Raw genomic sequence first — 25,764 nt, forward strand, 5'->3', positions numbered from 1 at the left:
GAGTCCCTTCACACCATCCACCGATTACAATGGTGGGATGGTGGTTGGACGATGGGTTCTTAACGAACCGAATAGGAAGAAGCCCTAGAGCTTTCTGTTGTCTTTTTTCCCTTTTTTTTTTTGTTTCTGGTAAATAATGTACTGATTAGGTTTTTTTTTTTTAGTTTTTTTCTTCTTATATACGTCATAAAACGACGTCGTTTAAAGCCCTTCACAATGGCTTCAAAACGGCGTCGTTTATAGGCCAAACCCGATGACCCGACCCAGATGAGATTAGATCCGCGTGTTTTGGGTCTCTGAGGGTTAATTGTACACGAGGTCCCCCATTTTACACGAGTACTCAATGGCACCTGATGCATTTTATATTATTTTCTAATTTGGCCCTTTAATTTACATTTGCTTGCAATCTGGTATGCGTCGTGACGCAGCGTTTTGGAAGCGGGGTATTTCCCCGTTTGATCCCTGAGAATCCGTGTGCGTGGCGCGCTAGTCCTTTATTTTTATATCTTACTTTATTTTTAAATTATCCATTTATTTTAATGTGATTTCATTCAGGTCCATTTTTTAATGTGATTTTAATTAGGTTTTTCTAAATTCACTTCATGTTTTATTTTATGTTACTTGTGTTTATTTATTTGTATATATCGTCTTATTTGTTTCATTACTTATTGTAATTTAGGTAACTATACTTTCATATTTTATATACACTATTATACATGTATATTTACACTTTGCATTAAAATTGATTTGATTTCATATATATCTATTATCAACCTTATATTGTTATTATGTATACAATTTCTTTTAAGTTTATTCTTGTATTTTATTATGTAACCCTACGTAATATACTTTCTAAAACTACTATATATATATGGACACCGTGTTTAACCTATACATAATTAGACTCATATGTTTTTTATTTTAATATGTTTGATATATACGCTTTACATATCGTTTAAAATATTTTTGTACTTATATATATATTGGTACATATATTTGATCTATATACTTTATTAGATCCATGATTTTATACCTATAGTCTTCTTTGTGTAATGAGTTCAAGGTTCTTTTTATCATGTTATTTCGCTGTTTATATGATATTTCTTTAAATATTCTATATATGTTTCATGTACATTTTTAATCAAGGTTCGTAATTTGTAATTTATAATATTTGTACTTTAAAGTGCTTAACATTTTTATATATTTGTTGAACTATTTCAATAATCTTCTCATATATTTTTCACCACCATTTTGTAGTTCATTTTTATACTATATTATTTAAAATATCTATGTAACACTTGCTCAAATGTTCCACGTATATTTGTTCATAATTGGTTAATAATTTAGTTCTATGTACATATTTAGTCCCATACTAAAGTTATTTTATGAATTCTCTTAAATTTTTCTATATATATATATATATATATACTTTCTTTTACGTACATAAGTCACCTTTTAAGAATACATTTTACCACACATTGTTTTGGTTTAAAATTTCACACTTAAATACTATTTTTATACATGTACACATGTTTCAGAATCTATTTTATGTATTAAGTCTTGTCATATATCTTTATTCTCATTCTTTTATATTACATTATTTAAATCATCATGTAGTTTGTCAACTTTTAAATGTATTTGTATTTAAAATATTTTACATGCAATTTGACCTAAACTTTCATTCTATAATATCGGTTTCAAAAAGATTATATATATATATATATATATTCTTAGTTTTATACAAATTTTTCAACCTATATTTTATATGTCCATTTATTCGTCATTATTGTGAAATAGTTTTATACCATATTGCTTCTTTGGTTTGCATTTTGTTTGGTACCTCTAATAATTTTTATTATGCCATGTATACTGTCGTTGCATTTTATGTATTCATTATTGTCAAGCTAATTGTTCTCCATGCATGATTGAAGTTGAATTATATTTCCAAGCTAGTTATGCTTAGTCATTTAAGTTCTTGTAGTTGATTAAATAAATTGTATTATCCTCATTTTTCCATTGTCGTATTTTTATGCATACACATATTACCCCATTCATCGTTTTCCACTTGATTTTTGAAATGTGGTTTTATAAAACCCAAATTTCGTGATCAATGTCGTCTTATTTAAAATCAAATTAATACGTTTTAAGCTAGCTTTATAATCATTCATTCAAAAATTCTTCAAAACGAAGACGAGATTCGATGTTTGGCAATTCGCGGAATCGTGTCCTAACGTGTTGGGTTGCAATTTCGCGTTTGCTCAAAATAATCGAATATTACTTCAAAATTTCACTCATGTCTTTTAAAAAAAGAAGACGATGTTCAATGTTTGGCGATTTGAGAATTGTGCCCTGTCGTGCTGGGTTGCGCTTTTTCATTGGATCGAAACAATTGAAGATCCCTTCGGAATTTCACTCACATCTTCTAAAATCTTCTAAAATGAGGGTGATGTTCGATGTTTGGCGATTTGAGAATCGAGCCCTATCGTGCTGGGTTGCGCTTTTTCATTTGTCCAAAATAATCGAATATCTCCTTGGAATTTCACACGTATTTTATAAGGTAAGGTAATGGTCAATGTTTGGAAATTCAAGGAATCATACCCTACTGTGCTGGGTTTCGATTTTTCGTTGGACTAAATAGTTGAGCATCCTTTTGTAATTCTCGAATTATAAACTTTCGGACAACGAAACAAGAAGATTTTGGCAACCATCTCGGGTTACTCAAACGTTATAAAAAAGAACCACATTTCAAAAACTTTTTAATTTTAGACATAAGGACAGTATTTAATCGATTCGGTACCAATTTTGGGCGTAGTGAGGGTGCTAATCCTTCCTCATGCGTAACCGACTCCCGAACCCGTTTTCTCAAAAGTTCGTAGACCAAAATCATTGTTTTAATAAACCAAAAATGTTTTATTAGACTAACCTCATTTTTAAGTGATTCGATCACACCAAAACAAAAGATCGGTGGCGACTCCCTGCATTTGTCTTTCAAAAGTCGATTTCCCCCCTTTTTTTTAAATTTAAAATTTTTTAAATCGAGGGATGGTTTCGACAATCTCATAAACAAATTAAAGCTTTAATTTCATTCTATTTCATCATAAACTTATATCACTCAACCATGGTGACTTTCAATTTCATCCATGAAATCAAAAACTAATGAATTTAATAGTAGGACCTAGTTGTAAAAGTCTTAGAAACACAAAATTACAAGAAAAAGGTAAGGATTAACTCACTTGGTGCAAAAATTATGGAATACCAGCTTAGAGAACCCTCCTATGGCGTTTCTAGCTGCTGGAATTGAAGAGAAATGAAGAGAAATCTAGATATTTCTTATTTAGTCCTAGCTTTATTTAGTTAATTTTGCAATATTCCAATTTGCCCTTAATTTATCAATTTTCCTGCTGATTTCATGCCCTTGTCGTCCAGCCCAAATAAATTTTGGGTCTAATTGCCTTTTAAATCCTTTCTCATTAGACTCTTAAGCTATTTAATCATTCTAGCAACTTTTACACCTATTACAATTTAGTCCTTTTTATTTAATTGACTACCCAAACATTAAAATTTCCTAACGAAATTTTAATACCACATTACTAACATTTCATAAATATTTATAAAATTATTTTCGACTTGGTTTTACGAAATAGAGGTCTTGATACCTTGTTTTTACCCAATTTCTTCAATAATTTATTTTTCTAACTAACCACTAAATCGGTAAAATTTTTCTATCAATATTTTCATGCGGTTTTCCTATCATATCAAATTTCATGCAAAAATATTAAAATAAATTTCTCTTTAAATCGGATTTGTGGTTACGAAACTACTATTCCGATAACTTTAAATTTAGGCCATTAACAATACATATGTACTTAAAAAGTTTGTAAGAACAGAGGATCATCAATATTAAAATGTGTCAGGCAAGCAAATCAGGAAAGTGCTGTTCATTACATGGCAAACAAGATACGCTTTCCTAGTCGTTTCAAGCTGGACTCAGGGGCGTAGCTAGCCCTGCCCCCTAAAATGTAAAATTATATTTTTAGCTCTTTAAATTTTCTAAAAATTTTAAATTAGTAAAGCTAAAATTGCACTTTAGCGCCCCTAAAATTATAAAAATTGATTTAATCATTTACAAATTATAAAGATATAAACTATATAAAATTAAAATTTCATCCAATCTCTATTAAAAAAATTTTTTGGCTTCGCCCTAACTTAAAAACTTCCCCCTCCACCATTATGTTACTTTTTCAAAAAATAAAAATAAAAATAAAAATATGTAGATTAATGATTACCCCCTTTCCCCACTTAACTCATTTGTTTTAACTTGAAGGGGCTTCACAGAGTTTCCTCGTCTCTTTTTAATTTCTATATATGACGATGCCAATACTTAAATATTACGTCATTAATTCAACTAATTAGTTTTTTATGATTTTTTTTATCTTAAGTTGTTTTAAACTGGTACGAAGTCCATTAGTTGGTATAAAATTTTTTTAAAATATGAGGTTTGAAAAACGAAATTATTTTTTAAGACAAGATATTTTAATACACTGAATATTAACAAAATGAATAAAATCATTACGATTTTAATAAGAAATTATAGTTAAAGGGAGCTGACGTAATAGCTGGTGATATGCTCAAGTAAGAAAGATGCAGGGATCAGTTGTAATTAAACTGAAATTAAATAGTTAATTTTGTTTTCTTTTTTTTTTTCAAATAAAAAATTGTAAATCATGTGATTAATGCTTAATTACTTTATCGGAACCGACATTCAAAAAGTAGGAACGTTATTGAATGAAGAAATACGTTCCTCATTTAACAGATTTAACTGATGCACGAGAACTTTCAATTAATAATATTAAATATATAAAATTTGTCTTCATGCTCGAGAACTTTTTAATTTCTTAATTAAAAATTATCATAAATCTTGGTTATTTTTAACTATACAACCTCATGTTTGGTCTGAGTTTAAATTGTATTGATTGTTTAAATTTTATCTTGTTATTATAATTTACCAAAAAATTATTCATGAATATAATAACTTAGTTGGATTATTAAAAATTATAAAATAAATTGATTGAAATTGATATTATTGTGATTGTAAGTGTGAGTTCAATCATATCTAACTTTTTAAATTGTATAAAATAAATAATTTTTATACTTCCATAAGTATTGATATTTAATTATTATCGTATTCATTTACTATCTTTAATCTAAAATTTATTTTTAAAATCTCTTAATCTTATTTAAATTTAAATTATTAATTAATTAATTTATATATCATTTAAACTCTTAATTGAATTGGTGTTACAGACAACAATTTGATTATGAAAATTACTATCATACAGATTTAAAATAGTTATATTCATACATGCTAATTTTTATTTTTTCAATTTAAAATAAAACCAATAAAAGTGTAAATGATGATATTTAAACTCATATCATCAACATGTATAAAACCTTAACTTTACTATCATAGCTAATGTTGTTTAAATCGAGTGTCAATCCAAAGGAAGCAATTCGATTAGTTGACTCGAAAATTGATATGGATTGATTGAACTAATTTTTTAAATAATTTATTCAATTGAATAAAATAGATTGTTTGAGTAATTCATACTGATAAATTGATAAACTTGACTTGTTCAAATTTTAATTGTAACAAATATTACATTTTGATTTTTTTACATTTTAATATTATTATACAAAAGTTTTCACTCATACATATTACAAATATGTTATTATTAATTTTAAATTAAACATTTTATTTATTTTTTGAAAAATCATTAATAATAAAATTTATAATAATAATTTAATAATTTAGGTATACTGGGGATGTGTTACTCGTATAAAAAAGGAAAGTAGTAAAGTGAGAGTGACATCATGTTCCGGTAGCAGCCTTCTGTCATCAACTCATCCCTTGGCCCCTCCCCTTCGGCCTCACACATATTTCCCCTTCTTTTCCGAGCGTGATTCGCACTCTCTTATTTATTTGGTATTTTTTAATTGAAAATGAGCAAAAATAATAAAATATTTCCAACTTTTTATTTAGGTAAAACCGTTTTAAATTTATAGCATCTTAATAAGCCTTACATTAGTTTACTTTTTAAAGGTTATAAGTTTAAAAGAAAAAAACATTAAGCCTTTTACCCAAATAATCATTTTAATATTTAATTTATATTTAAATAAACTCTTAACCATAAATCAACATTTACTTGAAATAAAAGTTTAATTAGGTATTACATGCTTAAATTCTCTGATTAAATTATTTTAACCTTAAATTTTTAAATGTATTTTCTATCACTTGAGCTTAATTTATCTTTAAAAACTTAAGAGAATTATGTGTTTAAATTTAAAAATATTACGTCTTAAAAGTATTTTATTTAAAAAAACATTTAAGAGTTCATCGTGCTATTAAAAATTATTTAAAATTTTTAACTTAGAAGTTTTAAAAATTTATTTTTACCTTAAATTTTTAAATAAAAATTATTAATAAAAATTGAAAGATAAATTATTTAATTGGTCACACAATTTTTAGATATTTTGTTTTAATTATCGAAATAAAAATACTTACAATTTAGAGCTTATTTAATATATTTATGTTACAATGGTTAAATATAAAATAAAAATAATTAGTATAAAATTTAAATACAAATGTAATATATGTATTAAATAACCATATATTATATTTTTACTTAACATATGGCATATTTTTGTATTTTTCTATCAAATTCAAATTTATTGAATATGTTAATAAGGCTTTGATTTAGTTAGTCATCAAAGTTTGAGATCTACCATGACAATTTAGATGAGTGGGCTTTGAGTTTCATCATATATAATTTTCATATGTAAGTTTAGACTAGTTAACTCAATTTGTTGATTTTAGTTTGGATTGTACTAATTTTAAATTTATTTGTGTTATAATGGTTTGATTCTAGTGATTATTCAGATGATTTGTGTTATAATAATTTGCTACTTATAATTATATTTAAATTTATACCAGTCGTAATGCTTTAAAAATATATTAAATATATTATGGGTTGATTATTTTGATATTCATAGGAGACTAAATAGAAAAAGAAAGCCAGTGAGCACACGCGCGCAAGAAGACCGTGAGGCTGCTCAGGATTCCGAAATTAAAATATGATTTACCACAAAAAAAAAAAAAGAGATGAAAATGATAGTATATAAAGGCGGGTGAGTAGGGGGGGATCTGGGCATGGTTGGAGTTGATTGGTGTAAGATGAGAGGGACGGGGAGGCAGCCTTGTTGTGACAAGCTAGGGGTGAAGAAGGGTCCTTGGACAGCTGAGGAGGACAAAAAATTAGTGAATTTCATGCGCACTCACGGTTATTACTGCTGGCGGGCAGTCCCTAAGCTCGCCGGTCTCCGCCGCTGCGGCAAGAGTTGTCGACTCCGCTGGACAAATTACCTCCGGCCCGACTTGAAACGAGGTCTCCTCAATCATGATGAAGAGCAACTTGTTATTGATCTCCATGCGCGCCTTGGCAATAGGTTTCTTTTCCTCGATTACTTTTTTTATTTTGAAGACCTGAAAAGCTACGTAACTGTATGGGCAATTCATAATTTCATTACTATTAATTTCACTTATTTGTTTGGGTCCTATTATCTGATGATAATGATAACATATATAATATATACGTAACATAAAATAGTAGAAACACGATCAATGTGGTCTTGGTTTCATCTTGGGCATAAGTGTGAGTTTTAATTATTGTTTGAGATATTAAATTAAAGAGAATTGATTCCAAAAAAAGAGATAGTATAATTTAGATAAGATTTACAAAGTTAACAATTTCTATTAATTTTTATACTGCTTCTATTATGACATTTTAATTGAAGATATAGGTGTATTGAATTTGATTGACAGATTTAATTGCAATTTGTCATTTTTAAATATGTTTTATATGTAAGTAAAAACAGTGTATTATATTTAAAAGAAATAACATTAAAATGGCATTGATTTTTCCTTAGGTGGTCCAAAATTGCAGCAAGATTGCCTGGAAGAACTGATAATGAGATCAAGAATCATTGGAACACCCATATAAAAAAGAAGCTTATTAAGATGGGGATCGATCCTGCCACACATGAGCCTTTACAAAAACCAGACACCCCTGAAAACAAGCCAAATCTTGATCCTAATCAACCAGAAAACTTGTCGAAAAGTTGTGCCCATGAATTCAGCCTTCCAACTGGGACCGACGAATGGAGATCATCTTGGGAGTCCGATGATGACCCCTCGATCAACTTGATATGGTCAGAGGCATTTCTCCATGACTTGTCGGAGAACTTCCATGGCACTGATTCTTGGTGGAAAGAATATAGTGAAATTGGGACATCTTCAAAGGAGGAGACCTGTTTTTCATGGTTGGTGGGGGATGCTGGTGACGATGATGGGAACTTGGGATTTAGTGGTTTCAGTGAAATATTAGGGATGAATTTGCCTTGACATGGGTGGCAAGTTTTAGCATGCACCTATTAGGGACTGCCCTGCCTTTGTGCACGCATGTGAACAATGAAAAGAGGCATTATGTGTTCGTTAATAGACCTCATTAAGCTTTATGTCTAGATTAATTATTTATGATTACAGGGGATCAATAAAAGTGAAAAGACTTAAGAAAGCTTTCATGTCAAATATAACTATTGTTGATGATGTAGCATCCACACCCAAATCTTTCCATTGTTCGAATATAGATCTTCTATAAATATTATTTTCCCTTTTTTTTCTTCTTCAATTCCCATTAAATTAAAATATGAATTCTACAATAAAATATTTATATTTGAAGTATATGTTCATAAATTTAAGGGTGTAGCCAAGGAAGGTTCTTGGTGGGTGAAATTATTATTCACCCTCCATACACATGTTAAAAATATTCTAATTAATATTTACTTTTAATAATTTTTAAAATTATTTATTAATTCATTTTATACAATTCATAAATACCAATCTCCAAAGTGAAAACCATTATGTGTTTAAACACGTATTGAAAAATTCTTGCAACAAACATAAAAATCATATCCATCAATAGGAAGATGGTATTGATTTTTTTTACATTCATGAATCATAAAGAAATAAAAGGTCTTTTCATCCATACAATAAAAAGGTCATCATCAAAGTAATAAACTCATTCTCACAAAGCGGAAAAATCAAGAAAGGACCTTAATCATATACTAAACAAATGGTGAGTTTGGATGGGCGGTGCATTTACCTGCGGTTAGTGTAAAAGCAGTGGTGGCGGTGAGATTAGATACTGTAACGATACTGTAGCGTGAGATAAAAAGTAAGCTTAAACATGTAACCTCGGCGTTATTAGTCATCAGGTGATCAAAACTTTGACGTGGTGTTTCTTTTTTCAAATCCTTGTCGTCATAGCAGTGGAAACAACCCTAAATCTCAAACAACAGTTGCAATAAAAATCTAACCAAAAACAAGTTCCCATAAACTCAAGAGACCAAGCCACAAAGGACAAAAGAAAATCAAGTCTCCACGGGACCCAAAAGTCACAAGGCAAACAGCATGATGAGCCATATGAAAGCCCAAACACGGAATCAATCTTATAATTCCTAACAGAATCACCCCTCTTCAATTTATTTTGATAAAGCACCATTTTAATCATAGATAAAAGAAAGATAATAACACAATTTTTTTTGTTTCGTTTAAGATAATGCCCCAATTGAAGTAAGAATAGAATGGAAACAAAAGGAAATGATAGAATAGAAATGGTTGCAGGAAATATTGTTTGATGGCAAAATAGTTTCAACTTTCGTAGAAATCAAATTTGGGCTTGGGTTTTATTTATTAAGCATTGAGTTTGGACTTTCCATTTGATAATACTTGGATTAGGCTTCTATATATTTAAATTTTGTAAATATAAATATTGTATTTAAATAAAAACAGGTCTAAACTTATGTCAAAACTTAATTTTTAAGCTTTGCATTCTTCTTCAAGTCCTCTTATATTTTAAGTAAATTTCAACTTGGACAGATAGTTTAATCTTAGACTATTCAAAAAAAAAAAATTGTAAAACTCATAGTTGATGAAATTGGAATGGTTGAATTCAATCCACATATCGACTCGAAAAAAAGGTTGAACCGGTTGAATTGCAAATCACTCTTAACTAAGACAATAAAGCTGATTGAACTAATTAAATTAAAAAATTTAAATTATTTTATTTTACAAACTTTTAATAATTTATTTAATTGAAATCGAATAAATTTACAAATTTAAGACCTTTTTGAGTATTTAAAAAAGACCAAAAACTCTCTTGAAATGACACCCAAACCTTATGTTTAAACTAGAGTTGAGTATTCGATCGAATTTAGTAAAAAAAATTTAAGTTAATTGAGTTGACAAGTCCTATTTTATCATCGTAACTCAATTTGAAGTTTTTCAAATTGAGTTGAGTAAAATGAAATTGAGTCGAATCGAATCAAGTGAAATTGCTTGAGTTAAATTAAAAATTAAATATGTCAAATAAAAATCTTATAACAAGATAACTAATTCCTGTTAAAGCACATAAATTTGAAATTATATATATTTGATTTTTTTAAAATTAAATAACAAAAACAATAAGATACTTTAGTATGATAAACTTGAATCAATAATTAACTTATTTAGGTCCCAAAATTATTATTTTAGAAATTTTAGAAAATTTTAACTTTCTTCATATATTGTTTAGATTTTTTAAAATTATTTTATTATTTTAAAATATAAATTTTAGAATTTTTATAAATATTTTGAATTTTGTTAAAATTTTGTTGAGAGAAATACTAATTTGTTCATTTTAAAATTGATAGGGACTAAAAGGATATTTCTGAGAATCTATTATTCGAGTTATCCAAATTGTAAAATTTAACTCGATTTGAACTCGAACTTGAATTATTTATTCAAATTTATTCTCATAACTCGATTTAATTAACTCAAAATTTAAAAAATTTTCAAAATTTTTCAAATTAAATCAAATTTTACTACACCAAATTTAACTTAATACCATCCAATATCTCAAAGACAAAAAATTGATTCCGTCGTGGGTCAAGTATCTGCAACCCGACCCGGAGAACAGCTTTTGCTCTCGAAAAACCTTAACCCTAATGATAAAGCACAAAGCACAGCAGCACCCCACCATTTCATTTCGAGAAAAAAAGCAGCAGAGGCCGCGGCTTTCACTTCCCTTCTCTCACCTCTTACAGGTTTCCCCCTCGCTTTTCATATTTTCCTTCCTATGTTAAATCTGTATATATATATATATACACACACACATATATGAAAAGGCTTTCATTGCAATGGAGGCTCGGATTGTTTTTCTTCATCCTCCTGGTTTTTTGTTTTTGTTCTACTGTATTTAATGTTTTACCATCAGGTTTTATGTTTTCGGTTTTCGAGTTTTGATCTTCAATTAAACCAGTAAAAGGATAAAAGGCTACTAATCTTAGCCTAAAACCTTTTCAATTTATGCAATACAAGGATCTCTGTTGCATATAGATTTTTTTCCTACTTGTTTCAGATAATTTTGGCTTGAGTTATGTAAGGAATATGGGAAAGTTTTATTCTTAGCTTGAAGTGGTTTGAATTTGGTGATTCAATCTCATGTTGTGATTCACACTCAATGGTTTTAAGACTGTAAACTTTGTGAATTAAGTTTGTGATGAGAAATTTTGTTTGTTGTAATTCATTGTTCTGAACCAGAAGCCAGAAGTCAGTTTAGTAGCAATGGCGTATGCTGCGATGAAGCCTACCAAGCCGGGTTTGGAGGAGCCCCAAGAGCAGATTCACAAGATCCGGATCACTCTCTCCTCTAAGAATGTGAAAAACCTAGAAAAAGGTACAAATTTTTTTGTTTGATGAGAGTAGTATGGCTTCATTTATAATGGATATTGGCTCAATTGATTACAGAATTCATTAGTTCAATGTGTGTCTGTTTGATTGGTAGTTTGTGCTGATTTGGTTCGCGGTGCAAAGGATAAGAGACTGAGGGTTAAGGGACCAGTAAGAATGCCCACCAAGGTTCTTCACATCACGACCAGGAAGTCTCCCTGTGGTGAAGGTATTTATTTGCCTTGCATCTGACTGACTCTGATGATTTATGATGCTTTTCTTTAATTATCCATGCTCAACGCATATTCAAACACATCTGATGATGTTGTATATGCTTGTCTACTACCATTTGAATTCTAGAACCATCCTCTTTTTTTTTATTTTTCGGAACAATCTTTAAGGACTACCATTTGGTACACATTGTTTTGTTTGTCCTACATAATGGATTTTTTATATGTGTTCTTTTTAATTGGATGTCCACTGGTTTACTGTTGAATATGACGTAGTTGTTTGGAACTATATCTTTTGATTGTGTATGTTAGCCATATAGCTAGGGTTTCGACATGCAGGCCTATGTAGTCAAGCATGCTAAGGGTTTCATGTAACGTGAGTAATTTGTTTGGCTTTGCAGGAACAAACACATGGGATCGGTTTGAGCTCCGTGTTCACAAGCGAGTTATTGACCTATTCAGCTCCCCTGACGTGGTAAAGCAGATCACATCTATCACCATTGAACCCGGTGTTGAGGTAGAAGTCACCATTGCAGATTCTTAAATGTGCCTTACTTTTGCTTTTTGGCCTCACAAGGTTTTTAGTTTATTTGAAAGAGACTTTTGATTGATGTGACCTTATTTGCTTGGATCAATCTCAAGCTTGGATGAATGTTGTAGCGTTTCTATAGTTGGTGTTTTTCCCATAATGGAAGTAAAATTCTAATCTGTTGGGTGGCTTTATAGTTTCATTCCTTTTTGTAACCTAAAGATTATGTTGCGATATTTTGATTTTATGCATTATTTGGCATTAAGGAATTGAATGAGTTGCTTTATGTTCATCCCATGATTCAAAGATTAGTAAAGGACCCAAGTGTTAACTAACATCAGTGATGCATCTAAAAAGACTAGCTTGGGAAGACGATTTCTCATTCTATGTGGATTCTCATCATTGCCCCCTCAACTGCATAAACAAAACTATATAAATATCCCGTCCAATAATGAATATGGTCATTATCGTTATTGATTTATTATATTATAGTCATTGAGCTGTTAACTAGATTAATGGAGTTTTAGGTCAAATTATATGGTTAATTTTTATTTTTTTTCAATTTTTTTCTTTTGAATTTTCTTTTATTTCTTTCTCTTACCAAAATATTTGCATCAAGAAGCAAAGGAGATATAACATAACGCTTTGGATCCATTGTCAAAATTGATATATTTCTTCGCATCCAACTAAACCCCTATTTTCCTCCATCAATGGATGGAACATTCTTGCTTATGGTATCAAATCCCCTCCTCCGTTGTCTTCCTCCCACTTCCCCGTCACGGTTTTTCACACTCTCTTGACGGACCATATTATTTGGTCCATGGACACCCCAATCCATGACACTTAGAGGCAGTCCTTGTACGGACTCTCCAACCAGGTATTCACCACCATGGCCGAGAAGTTCAAGCCTTCTATACCCGCCTTGGATCTTTCCCTTCCCTCAAATTACGCTGTAGCCATGGTCCTTTCTTGTCTCTGCCATGGCTTCTCCACTAAAACCTTCGCTTCACACTCTTCTTTGAACGAAAATCACCAACATGGTGGCTAGTCCCTTGGCTGACTTCATTCCCCAACATTTCTGGAGCTATTAATGGGAGCCCCATATACGTCCGTGGATTGAAACTTAACGACTTTATAAATGTAAATATGGGTATGATTCAATTTTGCTTCAAGTTGATGCTGATCAAAGAAAAATTATCTGGGAAGTTTGTGTTAAAAGCTCCTGGGACATATGATGCTACTCATTTTAGAAATAGCTTGTTGGATAATGTGATCAATGTTAGAGGTCATCTCCATTTGATTTTCATTTTAAATCAGTACTAAAATTTTAAAACGTTCTAATTACATATTCAAATTATCAATAATGTATCAATTAGGTTCCCTATTGTGACATAATTTTAAATAAATAAATAAAGTAAACTATTACTGCAAACTTTTAAAATTTAAACCAAAAATAAAGTAAAAAAAATTAGAGTGAGCAATAAAACTTTTGTAAAAATTTTGAAAACCTCAAAACTAATATTTTTACAACCACTTTTACATTATTCATTTTTCATCAAAATTTTCATTTTAAATTATGTAACATAAAATTTAACGTCTTATAATGGTTAAATGAACTAGTTTTGTAATCAAAAGACCTTAATAGTTTGGGAATATAATTAGAAAGTTTTAAAATTTACAGGCTAATTTAAAATAAATATTATAAGTTAGAGATGTAAGATGCAATTAACAAAAATAATATAAAAAATATAAAAACCGAGACAAACAACCTCTTAACTCATGTAAAAACATTATATCATAGGCATCAGAATTTAGCTTATCCTAAATAATTCCATTCCCCTCACTAAATTATCAAAAAAAAAAAAAACAACCCCAGTAAACTCCACAATTGAAATTAATATGCCCAAGTTAACAACTAAGTCACCATATCATAATTCAATTTGATCTAAAATGAAAACCCCGCAGGTGAACAAGAAAGAGAGTGAACAACTTAGTCACAATATTATAAGTCAATAACATCAATAACTATAAAATGATTATTTTTTAATTCTATAACTAAAAACTTATGCAAACAGTGACCAATAATTCACACCATTATTCTAATGTCAGCAACTAACCTACTAACAACAATATTATAAAAAAATCAGATTATATTAAATTAGAGAAATTAAAACTTAACATAGAAAAAAAACCTAAAATCATAATGAAACTATTTTACGTCTTAACAAGTTTTTAATGTATGCATTTTCCAATTTTAGTCCATATATTAAACTCATATTTATACACTAAAATTATGTTAATAAATTAATACCATAAATTGTACAAACTACGCTAGTTTACAACAAATAATTTATACGTTCAACATAGCATGTCAGCACCTTGAAGGAGATGAAGGAGAAATTGTTTTAAAACCAAAGTCCATGTGAAGGTTTTGAACAAAACCGATGTTGAACACAAAAATGCCTCTTCAAACACCAACCCTTTCCATTTCGAGAACCCTTATAGGAAAAGGGTGTACTAGGGTTTCAAAATTCAAAGATTTCTTGCTTAAAATTTCAAATGGACGAAAAGAAAACAAGTACAATCTCATAAGTAAAACAAGTTTTCGACTTTCTTTTCCAAGCATAACAAAAATTTTAACAGCTATAATTAAAGTCTTATATCAGGACATCTCACTAGAACAACAAAACACAATCTAGCTTCCACCGTAGCATCAACATCAAACCCGGATTCCCACAAAATTGCACCACCCCACATGCCTAACTTAAGCAACGAGAGTGCTGGCTGTTGTAGATTCGCTGCAAACCGAGATGTGGGAATCAATATTGCAATTCAAAGCTTTGGAGAAAACATAATATATATACAGGCCAGATATATAGGAAGAAACATACATGGTAATAGATAACAAAAAATGGCACAAGAAATACAATTGAAACAAATGGAGGACAAATTAACATGCTCCTTATGGTCTAATGCTATGGCCTTAGATATACAATGTGCAGAATATCCATTTTGTAACGAAATTATGCAAAGTATGGTGACAACTCTTTAGGTTCATCCCTTGCACCATCATAACATACTACATTGAACACACCGAGCCAAGAATGGTATGAATGAAGGAATAGAGTAAACAATCCCAGTTCAGAAACTGGACATAGATTGCAAGAAAGCTCAGCGTGTGACCTAGAGAGGATGTAAAGAAAAATTGAACCCAAATACACAACAGCAGAAGAAATCACTATATATCAAACAATCGCTATGTCAATACCAATACAAGGGGGGAAAATAGGAAGAGATTAGAGACGTACTATTTCCAGACCGGGGGAAGCTTCTTTGTTTTCTTGTAGTAGCGAGCAAGCCTGTGAATCCGGCTCTCAACAAGGATCAACCTGAACTTGGAATCCTTGTCCTTCCTGTTTCTCTCCAAATGCTTGCGGATGGCAACTGCCTTCTTGATAAGGTGATACAAATCCTCAGGAATTTCAGGGGCCAGACCTTAACATGAAAACAATAAATTTAATAGCAACCCACTGTTTCAATCTTGGCATAAAAATGAAAATTTGCAGCCATCAGAGACAAGAAATAAAAAATGAGTGAATAATAAGATCCAAGCGTGAAGAAGAATATAATACCATGAGCCTTGAGGATACGCAAGATCTTGCTGCCAGTAACGCTCCTAACTTGAGCAATACCATGAGAATCACGGAGAATGACACCAATCTGAGATGGGGTCAAGCCTTTCTTTGCGAACTTGCAAATGTTTTCCTCAACCTGAATACATTATTAACATTGAACCGTTAGAAAACATTCATGGGCATTTCATTAATCAAGGGAACAGAAAAGGGCTTTCAAGTATTCACATCTTGAGAAGAGATCTTGAGCCAGCTTGGCGGGGTCCTCTTGTAAGGCAGAGCTGAGGCTGAAATACCCTTACTGCAAAAAATAAAAATAAGGGAAAATGTTAACAATGTACAGAAAACACACACACATATATAGATAGGGAGGAACAGGGAGGAGGAGGAGGAGGATACCCGCGACTGTGCATACGACCCATGGTGGCTGCGGCAGCGGTGGTGAGGCTTCTCTCTTTCCCGCTACTGTTACTACGTACAAGGCAGGCGCACGACTAACCCTAGCTTCCTTCCTTCTTATCAGTTTTATATGGCGTTTTTCTGTCTTTAGGGTTTTTATCAAATTTTAATTAGTTTTTAAAATAATGTTTTTAAATTATTATAATTAGCTTCTAAGTGGTTTCTTTTTAATTTTGTTTTTCGTTGAATATAATTAAAATATATTAATTTATTTAATAATTAAATTATTTGTACAATTTTTTTTTGTAAAAGTATTTGTCTCATATTTAAATTTTGTTTCATAAACCATTAAAAATTAAACCAAATAAAAATTAATATTTTCACTAGTTCAATTTTTAATTATGTTTAATAAGTTGTAATAAAAATAAATTATAGAATTTAACAATAAAATGTAAAATTGATAAATAGATAATGAGTTATTTATCAATTAATGTAAAAAATTCAATATTTTATTTTATTTTATTTCTTTTAATACTAGTTCTTAAATACTTTACTTCAAAACTTTTAAATTTTACATTTATCAAATAAATAAATTATATTTCGTATTTAATTTTAACTTAAATTTAATACTTAATTTCTTAATTTTAATACCTAATTACTTAATTATTGTGTTATAAGTAAAATGATAAAGTGCTTATTATTAAGCATTTGCTTGACTTGGGTTCATGTGTATTGCATTTTTAGTTGTTGTATTTAAATATTTCATATAAAAATAGTAAAAGACAAAAGTATCATTGTACTAATATTGAATTCTTTATTAAAATATGTTTTAAATAATTTTATAAATGAGTCAGTGTCAAGTTAATTTATGACACCAACTCGCTTAGACAATTACATAAGTATAATATAGTTTTGCTTCATGTATTAATGCAAAAGCAATATTATTCAAACGGTTAAAATATGTCTTAAGCCCATGTACTATGCGGAAATTTGGAATTTAATTCTCATACATTTATTCTTACGAACTTAGACATTTTACTTTTATTAATTCAAAATTCACATCCAATTGTTATCAATGTTAAACTTATTTTATTAAATTCAAGTTCATTACAATCAATGACGGCATTGAGGGGGGTGACAAGGGCCCTAGCCCCTTAAAATATAAAATTTCACTTTTCACTTTTAAATTTTACAAATTTTTAATTTAATCTTTTAAAAATTAAAAATATATAAACTACTAAAATTACAAAATTACATTTCAGTTCTAAAAAAGTACACTTAATTCTGACCCTGTAGGAACTATTTTTTTTTTTACTTCACCTCTTATTATAAAATAAGGGAAATTTTATTTATTTATTTCAAAATGTGTATTAAAAGACTTTTTAAGAGATGAGATTGGAAGGACCAAGCATTGAAAACTAAGTTCCATGTTGTTTGGGTTACAAGGAGTAGTAAAGCTAAATGAACATTTTTAGTAAGCCTGCAAAAGACGTAGATGTGAAGACATTTAAGAGGAAATTAGTTCATTTGGATTGTTTATTATTGTCTTGGCACAACCTATACAGTTTTAAAGTGGTAAATAACTTAAAAATTCCTTATTTAAATTGACGAATTTTGACTTGTTATAGTTTTTGTTTTCTTTTAAAATTCTGATGGTAGATTTAATTTAAACTCTAGTAGATAAATGCTACTTTTATCCTTGAGAGTTTGGTGTAGCTTCAACTCTACTACTTGGAGACTATAAATAGGGCTGGCCATACAGCTTCATGGCTTTTTTTTTTTTTTTTTTTTCTATTGAGATTCTTTTTCACAATAACTCTTCAGAAGAAGTTTTCCACTTCTGGATTTGTCAAGGATCAACTTGAAAAGGTTTTATGCCATCATTTCAACCAGATTGTCTTTAGAGAAACAACCTGTTGGGGGACCAATTATCCATCTCTTCTTCTTCTTTTATTTGTCTTCGTTTAAATATTTATCATCATCATCATCATCATCATCATCATCATCATCATCTCTTTTTGTTCAAATTTTGTTTTCTTCGTTCTTGTTCTTTTAATTTCATTTTATTGATGTATTTGCTTGCCATTTCTAATTAGATTTGTGGTTATAAGTTTATCTCTTCCTTTGGTTCATCATTATCCAAAAGGCCATGCTATTTTTCTATTCTATTTTATTATCCCTGTCTTATTAGTATTTCCTTTGCTGTTTTCTTTCGGACTAATAAAATGAGATTGGATTATGGTTAGATTAAGTAGACAAGAACCAAAGTCAGAAAGAAGCCAAATAATTACTGTAACCTTTAAGACTGGATAAAAGAATGTACCAAAAAAAGAAGGGAAAACAAGGTATTTTCTTTTAAAAAAGAACCTCAATGACGAAAATACTGGGATAATAAAAGCTTGCAATTCGTCCACGTTCAGGCTCGCAGTTATACATTCACAGCAGAACAGTCAAAATTATAAACATCAAAGAGAGTGAAAATTTTTAAAAAATCAAGTAATAAGAAGGTTTCTGAAGCTTTCATACTTGTATCATTGATGGAATTTGTTTATCCGAATGCATCAAAGCAAGCCTCTTTTCTTCAAACGACTGTTCCATCTCTTCATGAGTTTCTTCGACTAGTGAAGTTTGCAACGTTGGAGGTGGTGTTATGTCTGTCTGCATTTGAACTGACGCTGTTGAATGCATTGCCTTTGGCTTCCTATTCTCTTCGTCGACTGAAGAAATCGTCTTCAAGGGAGTCATGGTGTTGTTGGATGGATCGTTGGTCGGAATTGTTTTCTGTAAAGTTTTACTTTCACCGTTATCTTCAAGCTTGTTTGTCATATTGGCTTTTGATGATACTGGGGGGGAGATGGGCGAGAATGGCTTACGAACCAGTTGTGATTCTATTTCATTAGTGTTTACGCCGTTTGATGGGTGCTTTCGAAAGGGAGCATCGGCAATGTCCTGGTCTCTCTTAACTGCAAATAGTGAAAGTGTCAGGCTTTAATACCTAAAAGAATGAACAAATTTTGAAAGAACCGAAGGTGCTTTAGTAGTTAGTACAATTTTGATTGTTGGTTAGAGTTGAGATTAGGACTGTTAATTTTGAACATGGCACAATTACATGACTATAAAGTATGGGACAAATATACAAAAATATCAATATATATTTAACACAAATTATTATTAACATGCCATATTTTATATAAAAATATACAACCTTCAATAGCAGCTATAGAGTCAAACTGTGAAATGAATCTATAAATCGGTTTTGGGTATATAAAATTCTTCCAATGTTTGACACATGAACACAATTATAACACAAATATGACACATGAATACATGATCAAAGTCTAGTTGAGATGTTCTTGATTGTAACAAGCATGGACAGAGAACTTACAAGCTGGGGAAGCTGGAATGGCGTCATTTTGTAACATAAACTCAGTTTTCTTATTAGAACGTGTTTGAGAAATCCTCGGGGAATTGACTGAATCGAGTTTATGAGCTTGAAGCATTGGTCCTCCCAAGGCGACTTTTTTAGTGCTTGGAACTCCAGTACACTGCTTGGAACCCTTTTTTGCACTCTGCGGCTTTGGTGGGCTTTGTTTTGCGCCATAGAGTACCTCTTGCTCGGCTATTAGTTGTCCCTGAAGTCTCTTCTGGTCCTGAACAACAAAAATGACTAAAGATCAATTTCAACTAGGAAAATGTCCCCATTTGCATATAGTCTAGGTTCCTAAATCGGTAGAACATTATTAACATGTGCACCATGATTAGGGAATAAGTTTAGTTATCTTACCCGCAACCTACGGCGTTCTTGCTCTTTCTCCTCTCGTAAATTAGCATAATCTTCAAGCATTGAAAGAACAGAAGTCTGGATAGTGTAAAACGGGTCAGTTAGACAGAGTTCGGAATTTGTCTATAGTTTTCTTGTCATAATTGTGTTTGATATTTTAAACAAACTCTGAGCTGTTAATAATTTGTATCGTATAGATTTCAATATTTTTTATATTCACATCATGTCTTTGTTTCTATATCGTCGTCTAATTTTGCTAGGTCTACAGTTAGATACCAAAAGTGCAAGCAAATATGGAACATAAAGACCCAAGGGGGTAAGTTATTAGAGTACGCACACCATCATACAAAAATTCAGTCCCTCTCTCCTCTTCCCATGCCATAATCTTTGAAGTCAAAGCCTCCACCCTTCCTGCATTAATATGATATAAGAAAGCTTCAGCACTGTGTTAACTAATTCTGCTCCAAACAGGTAGGAAAAAGAAACACTTCGCAAGAAGCCTCAAAAATCTGGGATGGATGATGTGAAATCTTAACAACAAAACCAAGTTTATTTCTCAACCATTTATCTTAAATGTACCATATACCTGGAAGTTTATTAACCAAGGAACGAGCTTTCTCGGCGCGCTTCAGTGTAAGATGAGTACCTCTTCCGGCATTATATCGGTTTTCATCCTATGGAATAACATAAAATGAAGCAACGTTACCATTTTAGGAATATATATAAAGAAAAAAAAGAACCTCTGAAGAGATGGCAAAAAGTAAAACGTTCACCCTGTTATATTCCTCAAGCCAAGATTCCTCCTCACATGCTGCCAACCATTTCTCAACCTTCTCAAGTATTTCTTTTCTGCTAAAAGCTTCCTCTTTAACCTTGGCAATTTGAAGTTCAATTTGTTCTAGTATAGTTGCAGCATCAACCACTCCTGAATAAAGAAAGTAAGAATGACACACACTAGGAAAAGCTGGTGCAATAAGTACAAATCGTATGATGACAGTGATATATCATTAGCATGTACCTGAGTCAATAGCTTCAATTTCATCTTCTAAATGAGTGTCAGGAATCAAGTGCGTCTTTGTAGAGATCTCCTTTAGCTCTTCTCTCTTCTTGAGAATGATCTCTTTCATTTTGCTCGACTTTAAGTCTTCCAGTCTAGAAACTTCTTCCTCAACCTGCACAGCATAGCATATTTATTTCTCTGTTAATCCAGAGTAAAGCACTTACATAGTTGAAGTTCAGCTAAACTGGCCTTTAAACATCCATCACTTACATAGTTGATAAAATCGTCAGAGAGAGTGTTGGGTTCAGTAATTTCATGCTCTGAAGCAGCTACATTGCAGGTAACATTCTGAAACTTCTGTTGCTCCTCAATCGGTGTATCCATCAGATTCCACAACTCCAACATGGTAGTTGCAAGATCTTGTAGCTGTAAAGGGTCAAACGATCACTATTATAATCAAAGAGAAGGGAGAGGCCCCGGATTTTGCGGTATGCAAAATACTAAAGTTTATTTTTACCCTTTCCATCCTCTGTATCTTAACTTCCCGCAACTTATTTATTTCTGTTCCCAGCTGCTCGAGTGTATTATTGCTAATGCTCCTCGATCTTTCAGATTCACCTAAACTAGGATGGACCTCGGTAGCTGTAAGCTTGAAATCCATACCCATCACTGAGCAGAGTGAGTTCAATGTGTTAAGATGGTCCTGAACCTGCTTCAGACGATTACTCTGCACAAGAGAAAGATCAGTCAGAGAGCAAAAGATAAGCATGAGTTTTCATGAGGTGGAAACAATAAAGAATTGGAAAAAGAAAAAAAAGTTGACCTTCTCTTTCAGAAGTTCATGCAGCTGTCTATGCAATTCTTCAAGCCTCATTAAGGATAAATCAGTTTCATCCACAACTGTTTCCGAGGAAATTGATTCGGTGGATCCATTTATCTCATTTCTGATCATTTCTATTTGGTCCAGAACGTCTATGAAATGATTTCTTCTTTCTTCCTTCCTTTTCTTCATCTCCTCCACTTGTGAAAGAATTTTCCTGAGCTCTTCCTTCAAGCTGCCAATGTTTTGATCTGACTGAAAAAGTGAACCATAAAATGTAAATAGTTCAATCTAATTGGAAACTATTCATCTAGGGTTCATTATCCTTTCATTCCTGACCTGCCTAATATGCACTGGCCTCTCCCCCATTGCTGAACAGATGGCAGCCAGTTCGGCTTCAGAATCAGCAATTGTCTGTCTTATATGGGCTTTGGAGTGATTTGCCTGATCTACCTTTCTTCTGTATACTTCCACACACTCTCGTTCAAGCTCAAGCAGCATTTCATCTCTGTCAGCATCTGTCTCCCCAACTTCTTCCCAGATTATCTAATTTTGTTTTTCAAGGAACCGTGAAAGCATATATATTCGATTAGTGTTCAATTTTTTAGAATAGAAGCAGAAAGATGCATATTTTAACTGAGAATTAACTTGTCAAGAGGGACAAAAATAAAAGATTTTAAGTTATCTTTTCTGTGGAACGATCTGCAATACCTGAAGTTCATTTAGAAGGGCTCTACAGGTTGTTTCCACTTGAACAAGTGGATCAATTCGCTGAGTAGACATGTTAATAATTCCTGACAAAACCAGTATCTTCAAATCAGAAATCATACACAGTAATGCAAGCCAGGAGACTAAAAATGGAAAACTGAAAGTTCGGCTGATGTATAAAAGTGTGAAAAATGGCCAATACTGGTTCAGGTCAGTTTTATCAGTAAGAATGAGAAGCAAGAACAATGAAACAACAGAAAGAAAAAAAAATTGCATTCACCAAGTATATAAGCTGAAGCTTTAAGCTTGCATTGGGACATGAAAATGGATAATTATTGTTTTGCTGACTCCAATTCGTAGCATGTAATAACTTTGTTCTGGACTACTATAAGTTGAAATTAAAGAATCTGTCAATAACAACAGTATCCAAATTCGATATAATGGTTGTTTTAAGACATTCTGTTACTATTTTAGGCAAATACACAGTATACAGGGGTCTGGATTTCCATAGTTTTCTTTTTCTAAATTAAGCATTAAACTAGGAGTTGATTACAAATGAATATTCGGATGAACATGCCAAGGAAAAGGGAAAGAAAATGACATAGGATCCATGACGATAAGATAACCTAGTTTCATCCATCAACTAACCCAATTCCATCAACATCTCATTATAAAAATCATTTGTAAGCTCCATGGCTTTAAAGTTTCAAGGACCTTGTTTACCAGTCAATAACAAAATTTTTATCTTATTCTAGAATATTCAGTGAATAATCACCAAAAAAAAAAATCAAAATTAACAACATTATTACAAGAATTAGCCTCCATCTTCAGCTCTCCTCATGTTTTCTTTTTCCTTTCTGTTTTCTAAATTTGATTGTCAGCCAATATTTCAAGAAATCAATTCCAACGTAAAGATTAATGGAAACAGTTTTATCAACGATCATGTTTATCTCTCAACAACACACACTAAATCATGATCTTATATTAAAATTTTAAGTTACTGAGCACCAAATATTTCAGGATGAGCAATTACAAGACTCTCCATTTTGACGAAGAATGAGAAACATGAAATATAAACTTTAAGCTCTCCTCGTCAGCCAAGCAAAGTTAGAATTTGAAGGAAAACAGAAAAGAAAAAGAAAAGGTGCAGAGATGAAGATAAACCTGAACAAAAAGAGAATGGGACGAACAGTTTTTTTTTTTTTTTTTTTTAAATATTGCTTCTCTCAAAAGCTTTGTGTTTGTTTGGTATGAAGAAGAAATAAAAAATGGGTTAGAAAATAGAAACGCAAGGCTTACAGAAAAATACGCGAGAATTAGAGGCTTGAAGTGGTTTCTGATTTGCAACAAAAATTATGAATTCAAAGGTTGATAGAAAGAGAGAGATTGTGTGCTGTGCAGGCGTTTATGGAAAATGGACCGTTAGAAAGCACTTGTTCGTTACGGATTTGTTTTCAAGGGTCCGATATTAGCTATAGTTAAGAAATTTAAATTTGATTTTTTTTTATTTTAAGAAATTATTATGTGTATTTATTTGATGAAATATAATTATTAAATAATATATTTATAAAAATATTATATAAAAAAGGTAGCAAAATTAAGGGTTTTGGGATTTTAATGTTTATCTTTTACGGTCCCACCATTTGGGTTTTATTATTATTTCATATTTAAATTATTTTTATATATTTTATATAGAAATATATAAAAATAAAATCATCAATAATAATATTTATTTTAACAGAGAACTTTTGTGGTAAATTCTCATTTGAGTATTGTCTATCTAACTTGTAACATCAATTTAATCAAGTATTGAATTAGTGTTTTAGTTAAGGTGTTTAGTACTAGGAGTATAAATAAGACATTGGTACTCGCAAGCTATTCAAGTTCGACTATAAAAAAATTTAAATTCAATTCAGTAATTATCGAGTCAAGCTTGAGCTCAAGCCAATCAAACTATTGATCAAGTTGAATTCGAACTTAATAATACTTGACTCGAACAGCTCGCGAGCATTATTGAGCTTTTCATTTTTTTATATTAGGGATAAATCCCAAAACTATACATGAATTATAATTTAATGTGAAATTCTATACATTAATTTTGATTTTACGTAATTTTATACATGGAATTATAATTCTATACATTAATTACTAACACAATTATATACAAACAATAAGAAAATAACATTTTTTTTTGTAAATTAGGATTGAGCCAAACCAAAAAACCCCTACCCAGGCCTGATCAATTTTCTAAACCCCTTACCTAGGCCTGATCAATTTTCTAAACAAGTATTGTTTTTTTATCCAAACTCATTTTTTGAGTTTATAATTTTACTTAAATACTTTTATTTTTCAGGCAGACAGAATAGTCAGATCCATGTACAAGAATAATGTATAATATTCTTCATCAAGCCTATCTCATCATTTTCGCACTACACATTGTATTATTGCTTTATGTATTGTAAACTTTTAGGAGTAATAGTCCTGTATGTTGAAGTTGCTTTATTTTGGTAGGCACATTTGTAAAATAAGTTTATTCTTTTGTATTTTTTGAATTATACAATTTAAAATTTAGATTCAAGCAATATTAATAATTAATTAATTAATTAATTAATAATAGATAAAAATTTTATAAATAATATTTTATTTATTTTTAGAATAGAAATTTTATTCTTTTGAATTATACAAGTGAGATTAGCATAGAAGAATAATTAAATATTAATAATAAATATTTTTCATTAATTATTAGTTTATTAGTATCATGGGTACATATAATTATGATTAAGATTTATCAATATAAATAATATTCAATACTTAAATATTGTCATTTCCGTACCATCTAAA

General features: G+C 30.6%; 4 protein-coding genes across 5 annotated transcripts; 2 read left to right on the top strand and 2 right to left on the bottom strand.

Moving 5' to 3' along the window:
* The first annotated feature begins 7,169 nt into the window (after nt 1–7,169).
* On the top strand, nt 7,170–8,630 carry LOC108462987 (MYB-like transcription factor ODO1). Its single transcript, XM_017762914.2, has 2 exons — nt 7,170–7,503; nt 7,984–8,630. Exons 1-2 carry the CDS (start codon nt 7,208–7,210, stop codon nt 8,456–8,458), a joined length of 771 nt encoding a protein of 256 aa, XP_017618403.1. The 5' UTR covers nt 7,170–7,207; the 3' UTR covers nt 8,459–8,630.
* Nucleotides 8,631–11,050: 2,420 nt separating this feature from the next.
* Nucleotides 11,051–12,852, top strand: LOC108461500 (40S ribosomal protein S20-2). 2 transcript variants are annotated; one of them, XM_017761355.2, is made up of 4 exons: nt 11,051–11,199; nt 11,696–11,831; nt 11,940–12,053; nt 12,456–12,852. In XM_017761355.2, the coding sequence occupies exons 1-4, from the start codon at nt 11,101–11,103 to the stop codon at nt 12,596–12,598; spliced, it is 492 nt and encodes a 163-aa protein (XP_017616844.1). In that variant the 5' UTR covers nt 11,051–11,100; the 3' UTR covers nt 12,599–12,852. The 2 variants fall into 2 exon arrangements, with proteins under 2 accessions (XP_017616844.1, XP_017616846.2); XM_017761357.2 differs by having other exon boundaries at nt 11,064–11,199; nt 11,699–11,831.
* A 2,254-nt stretch (nt 12,853–15,106) lies between these two features.
* Nucleotides 15,107–16,782, bottom strand: LOC108461434 (40S ribosomal protein S13-like). The gene is made up of 5 exons (XM_017761274.2): nt 16,615–16,782; nt 16,444–16,516; nt 16,216–16,354; nt 15,892–16,078; nt 15,107–15,381 (listed from the first exon to the last, which is right to left on the bottom strand). Exons 1-5 carry the CDS (start codon nt 16,635–16,637, stop codon nt 15,348–15,350), a joined length of 456 nt encoding a protein of 151 aa, XP_017616763.1. The 5' UTR covers nt 16,638–16,782; the 3' UTR covers nt 15,107–15,347.
* A 2,180-nt stretch (nt 16,783–18,962) lies between these two features.
* Nucleotides 18,963–24,216, bottom strand: LOC108463113 (65-kDa microtubule-associated protein 3-like). Its single transcript, XM_017763064.2, has 13 exons — nt 23,204–24,216; nt 22,927–23,009; nt 22,555–22,761; nt 22,219–22,470; nt 21,913–22,122; nt 21,666–21,821; nt 21,414–21,567; nt 21,169–21,320; nt 20,982–21,069; nt 20,733–20,806; nt 20,399–20,473; nt 20,000–20,264; nt 18,963–19,577 (listed from the first exon to the last, which is right to left on the bottom strand). The coding sequence occupies exons 1-13, from the start codon at nt 23,241–23,243 to the stop codon at nt 19,135–19,137; spliced, it is 2,199 nt and encodes a 732-aa protein (XP_017618553.2). The 5' UTR covers nt 23,244–24,216; the 3' UTR covers nt 18,963–19,134.
* Between the last annotated feature and the right edge of the window lie 1,548 nt (nt 24,217–25,764).

This window comes from Gossypium arboreum, chromosome 9 (assembly GCF_025698485.1).
Source record: "Gossypium arboreum isolate Shixiya-1 chromosome 9, ASM2569848v2, whole genome shotgun sequence".
NCBI lineage: Eukaryota > Viridiplantae > Streptophyta > Magnoliopsida > Malvales > Malvaceae > Gossypium > Gossypium arboreum.

Excerpts from the sequence above, each read along its gene's own strand:
- LOC108462987 (XM_017762914.2), top strand. The coding sequence starts at position 7,208 with ATGGTTGGAGTTGATTGGTGTAAGATGAGAGGGACGGGGAGGCAGCCT. Across the intron at positions 7,504-7,983 it reads CATGCGCGCCTTGGCAATAG|GTGGTCCAAAATTGCAGCAA; the intron begins GTTTCTTTTCCT and ends ATTTTTCCTTAG.
- LOC108461500 (XM_017761355.2), top strand. The coding sequence starts at position 11,101 with ATGATAAAGCACAAAGCACAGCAGCACCCCACCATTTCATTTCGAGAA. Across the intron at positions 11,200-11,695 it reads CCTTCTCTCACCTCTTACAG|AAGCCAGAAGTCAGTTTAGT; the intron begins GTTTCCCCCTCG and ends GTTCTGAACCAG. Across the intron at positions 11,832-11,939 it reads TGTGAAAAACCTAGAAAAAG|TTTGTGCTGATTTGGTTCGC; the intron begins GTACAAATTTTT and ends TTTGATTGGTAG.
- LOC108461434 (XM_017761274.2), bottom strand. The coding sequence starts at position 16,637 with ATGGGTCGTATGCACAGTCGCGG. Across the intron at positions 16,517-16,614 it reads GGTCGTATGCACAGTCGCGG|TAAGGGTATTTCAGCCTCAG; the intron begins GTATCCTCCTCC and ends TATTTTTTGCAG. Across the intron at positions 16,355-16,443 it reads TCAAGATCTCTTCTCAAGAT|GTTGAGGAAAACATTTGCAA; the intron begins GTGAATACTTGA and ends TAATGTATTCAG.
- LOC108463113 (XM_017763064.2), bottom strand. The coding sequence starts at position 23,243 with ATGTCCCAATGCAAGCTTAAAGCTTCAGCTTATATACTTG. Across the intron at positions 22,123-22,218 it reads ATGAACTTCTGAAAGAGAAG|AGTAATCGTCTGAAGCAGGT; the intron begins GTCAACTTTTTT and ends TCTCTTGTGCAG. Across the intron at positions 21,070-21,168 it reads GGCTTGAGGAATATAACAGG|GATGAAAACCGATATAATGC; the intron begins GTGAACGTTTTA and ends GTTATTCCATAG.